General features: G+C 40.7%; 1 protein-coding gene across 1 annotated transcript in view; it reads left to right on the forward strand.

The window, feature by feature from the left end:
• Positions 1-2,083: 2,083 nt before the first annotated feature.
• Positions 2,084-3,896, forward strand: part of LOC119591281 (microtubule-associated proteins 1A/1B light chain 3A-like) — a gene marked incomplete in the record, with an annotated part of 6,853 nt that continues 5,040 nt past the window's right edge. Inside the window, 1 exon segment of the mRNA XM_037940000.1 lies at positions 2,084-2,281. Within this exon segment, the coding sequence (XP_037795928.1) occupies positions 2,239-2,281 (43 nt within the window).

Raw genomic sequence — 3,896 nt, forward strand, 5'->3', positions numbered from 1 at the left:
GCTCATCTTCGAGCGAGAATGCACTTCTAATGCACAATGCAGTTCCCGCGACCTGGGTCTTCGTACCGGCACTTTCTCGCCCAACCGTCGCTGTGGTCTGCTTGCCTGACCCGATGTGACCCCACACCCGGGGGAACTTCAAAGCAAGGTATCCAAGGTCACCGTGCATTTCCTGAGAGCCGTACAGCCGAAGGGTCAATTTACTCTCACCGACATCCACATATGGGAAGCACCGAGACGGTTTTCCTCACGCCATCCTCCCCTACCTTTTCCCCAGCGCCTCGCACGCCAAAACACAGGAAGGCAGAGGGCAGTGCAAATGGCCAGTGAAACACGAGGCAACGACGACAACCCTTCACAGTAGCTCCCAATCATAGAGCAGTTAATCCTCTTAATGAACCCACATCCGCAAACACTGCTGTTAAGCCGGCGATCCGCGCAGTACAAAATTAATGGTCACACCTGCCATGCTGATATGATTTCCACGATTCATCCAATAATTCTACAGATCGTTTGTCGATATCTCGTTAATTAGAACGCGGATATCGAGCCTTGATTTTGCTTTGAGATACTTTATCGAAGTAATCGGTTGTTCTACAGATATCCTGTTTTAAAATGGTTATCCTTAAAAATATAGGTTAATTGTCTAAAAGTATATTTGTCAATGGCTTAATTTGTACAAATGAAAATTTGCATAGTAGACTGTAATCATAAAATTAAGAAGTAATTTCATTTCCCTATAAAATGCAATGGTTGTTAGAGCAGTTCAGGAATATCTACACTTCGAACCAATTCAATGCTACTAAATATCAATAATACCCCTTCTCCATTACACCGTCCTGACACATGGATAGAGACCACAACCGTGAAAGCCAAATCATCTACTAACTATAAGGAAATAAACAGGAAAGAACACAACAAAATGTAACAAAGAGTAGGCCTACGTCGCACCAAACGACCGAATCACATGGCTTGACCAGCAACTTCAGGGGTTTCTTAGTTAATCGTCTAAAGCTTGTTCACACCTAACATGCACTTTACTACAGGGAAGGAAAGCGCTACACACAACCGGCAACAAAGAACACTTACCTGAATCAGTGAAGAGGGATGGCATAATCCACGGTTTTAGATAATTATAAGGAAATCCACGGTTTTAAGCTTTCACACACACACACACGGGCGTTATCCCAACACGGCCGTAAGCGAACACTTCCAGCTTAAAATATTAATTTCCGACTGGGATTCAGGCCACCAACGCACTTCTAACCCATCCACCTCTTTTCCTCAGCACTTTACGCCTCACTCGAACCTTTTCCTCGCACTCGTTAGGCCGTAATTTCCTCTCGATTTACCTCCCTCTCATAGAAGACCCGGCGAGAGAACACCACATAGAACCGCTCGCAACGCCTCGGTCACATACACTGACTCGACTTCGCCACATTTGACAACGTCGCAGAGCACTTAAGGTCACGTGACTCTGAACCGCGCGCTGATTGGCTGTCGTCGCCGCGCTCCAATGTGGCGGGAAAAACGTCACGTTCAAAAAGGAACCTCGAGCTCACTCAACATTCTTTGTGATTGACTGCGTGTCAGCGGCTTCGTCCCGTCCGTATTTATCTCTTGGCCGATAGTCCCCAGCCGATAAACCCAACCTCCGATATTCCTCGGCATCGGTGTAACGCGTCGAATTGCCGATTTAAAAGACCGCCCCTAAGACCGATCGCTCCCCCCGTGGTCTTATCTCCATTACAATCATTTGCAAAATCGTGGGCCATCAGTCACCAATACAGGATCTTAGGGAGCGTTTGTAACGGGCGCGCTGATTGGCCGGGAGCGCCTTCAGCACGGGCTTGTTTAATAATAGAACCAATGGCGTCGCCCCGTTCTACTCGCAGCGGCTGGTAGATTCACCTCCCCACTTATCACTGCGCAACTGTTAATTAACAACTTATTTGACTATTTTGCCCCCAATTTACACCGAAAACGGAAATTTTCATCTTGAAAAAAGTAGATAAAACAATTCTGAAGGAAAAACAAGCCGGGACGGCCAAAAAAGAGGAAAAAAATAAAGAGAAGAGATTGGGACTCGACTGATGTAAACAAAACACAGGAACAGCTGAGAGGAGGCGCTGCTTGGGGAAGGAGCATCAATAAAACGCCATTTTCCGCGGGTCTATCCACTGTGCAGGGGTTTTATACGTTTATATTTCTTCTTCGCGTTACGTTCACTTAGTCATTATGAATAACCAAGTCAAACCATTCAGGGAAAGGAGGAGTTTCGGTAAGTAAAGAGATGAAGGTCTTTTGCGTTCTTTGTCTATCAACCATTTTCAGAAGTGCGTCATTATTTCACCAGCCTTTGCAATTCTCTTTTCGCTTCGTATTTTGCTATTTATTGATTAATATTTTGCCGTTGGTATATTTATAGGTTTCTATCTTACTTACGACATTATTTATTGATTATTTGTTATTTCATCAGCCTTTAAATGCATTTCCTTGGCGTCGTGTTTTGCCATATATATTAAGTTTCCTTTTCGTATATTGGCCTTTGGCTTTTCAATTCTTTATTGATATATTGGAATCTTCTTTTACTTGGGCTTTATGGCCATATTTGTATAAAATGAAGGAATTTTGGAAATGTGTGGATAATTAGGAAATTTTGGAAAATTGTCCTGTATTGAAAAGATGGTGATTTAATTTTTTTCCACTTGTAGCTTTAGAAAATAGCAAATTTAAGTTTAAGTATTATGCATCTGTTGTTAGCATTTATAAGAAGCAAAAACTGCCCTGAAGGAGACATTGTGATCTGTCACTGACGAGTTTCCACTGCATTTAGATATAAATGGTGTGATATACTCTTCAGTTATTGTGTTGTATTAAAGCATTTTGTACTTCACTGAATGTTAGGGTACTGATATCTATTTAAGTGGCATTGTCATCATGTCTCTAACCCATTGCTCAAAAGAAGCCATTTGCAAGCCATTGGCTGTTATTGAACATACAACAAGACCAGAATCCCAAAGACAAGAGTGAACATTTGGCACTCCGCAAAGAGCTAACAAACCTGTACCACATATAATCCGGCTAAGTAGAGCTTCAACTGGTTCTTGACTTGAGAGTAGATTGCCGGGGAGACCTTCAAGTTCTATCCTGCCAGAATATCTGTGATGGAGATTTGTTAGCCTTTGGCAGCGGCTACTGTGATCACTTGATTGATAAGTGAATGTGGGTTTGGCATGGCAAGTGCTTGTAAGTTTATTTTGATGAGTAACTGTGAGTGTACCTTGAGTGTTTGCAGATTATTCTGTATACTGAATAGTCATGTACAACAATTATTACCATTACCTTTGTCCCACATTTGAAGATTTTCTTGTTGCTTAACATAATGCCTTTAGATACCAAACTATTTAATCCATTTTATTAAATCTTGTAAATGTGCAGATATATCTGAAAGCTTATATATTTTGTGTGTTCATTTTACTGATTCTCCATGGTTATAAATTATCGGTATCAGATAATTTATAAGTCATTGGTTTCGAAAGGTGTTGAAGTTTAGCATATGATTTTGAATATTTCATTGGTAAGTGTTTTTATCTTGCAAAAATAGAGACTTTACAATGATGTTAAGGATATTTTATCTAGTATGTTCTTTATTTCTATTCATTGTTATATATAATTTTATACCCTGTATGTTATTGTTATATTTATCAGTCAAGGTTTACACACCCACATGTACAGGCTTAAAGGAAAAAAGAAAGAGAGGAATAATTGCCCCATGGCAGTTTCCCCACAATATTTCCTTTTTTTTCCATAATGTTCTTGAATGTGGTTATGATTTTCCCATTCCAGAAATTCATGAAATTTTGCTTCCAACAAATGTTTCTTAAAATTTTTTG

This window comes from Penaeus monodon, chromosome 28, assembly GCF_015228065.2.
Source record: "Penaeus monodon isolate SGIC_2016 chromosome 28, NSTDA_Pmon_1, whole genome shotgun sequence".
Taxonomy (NCBI): Eukaryota; Metazoa; Arthropoda; class Malacostraca; order Decapoda; family Penaeidae; genus Penaeus; species Penaeus monodon.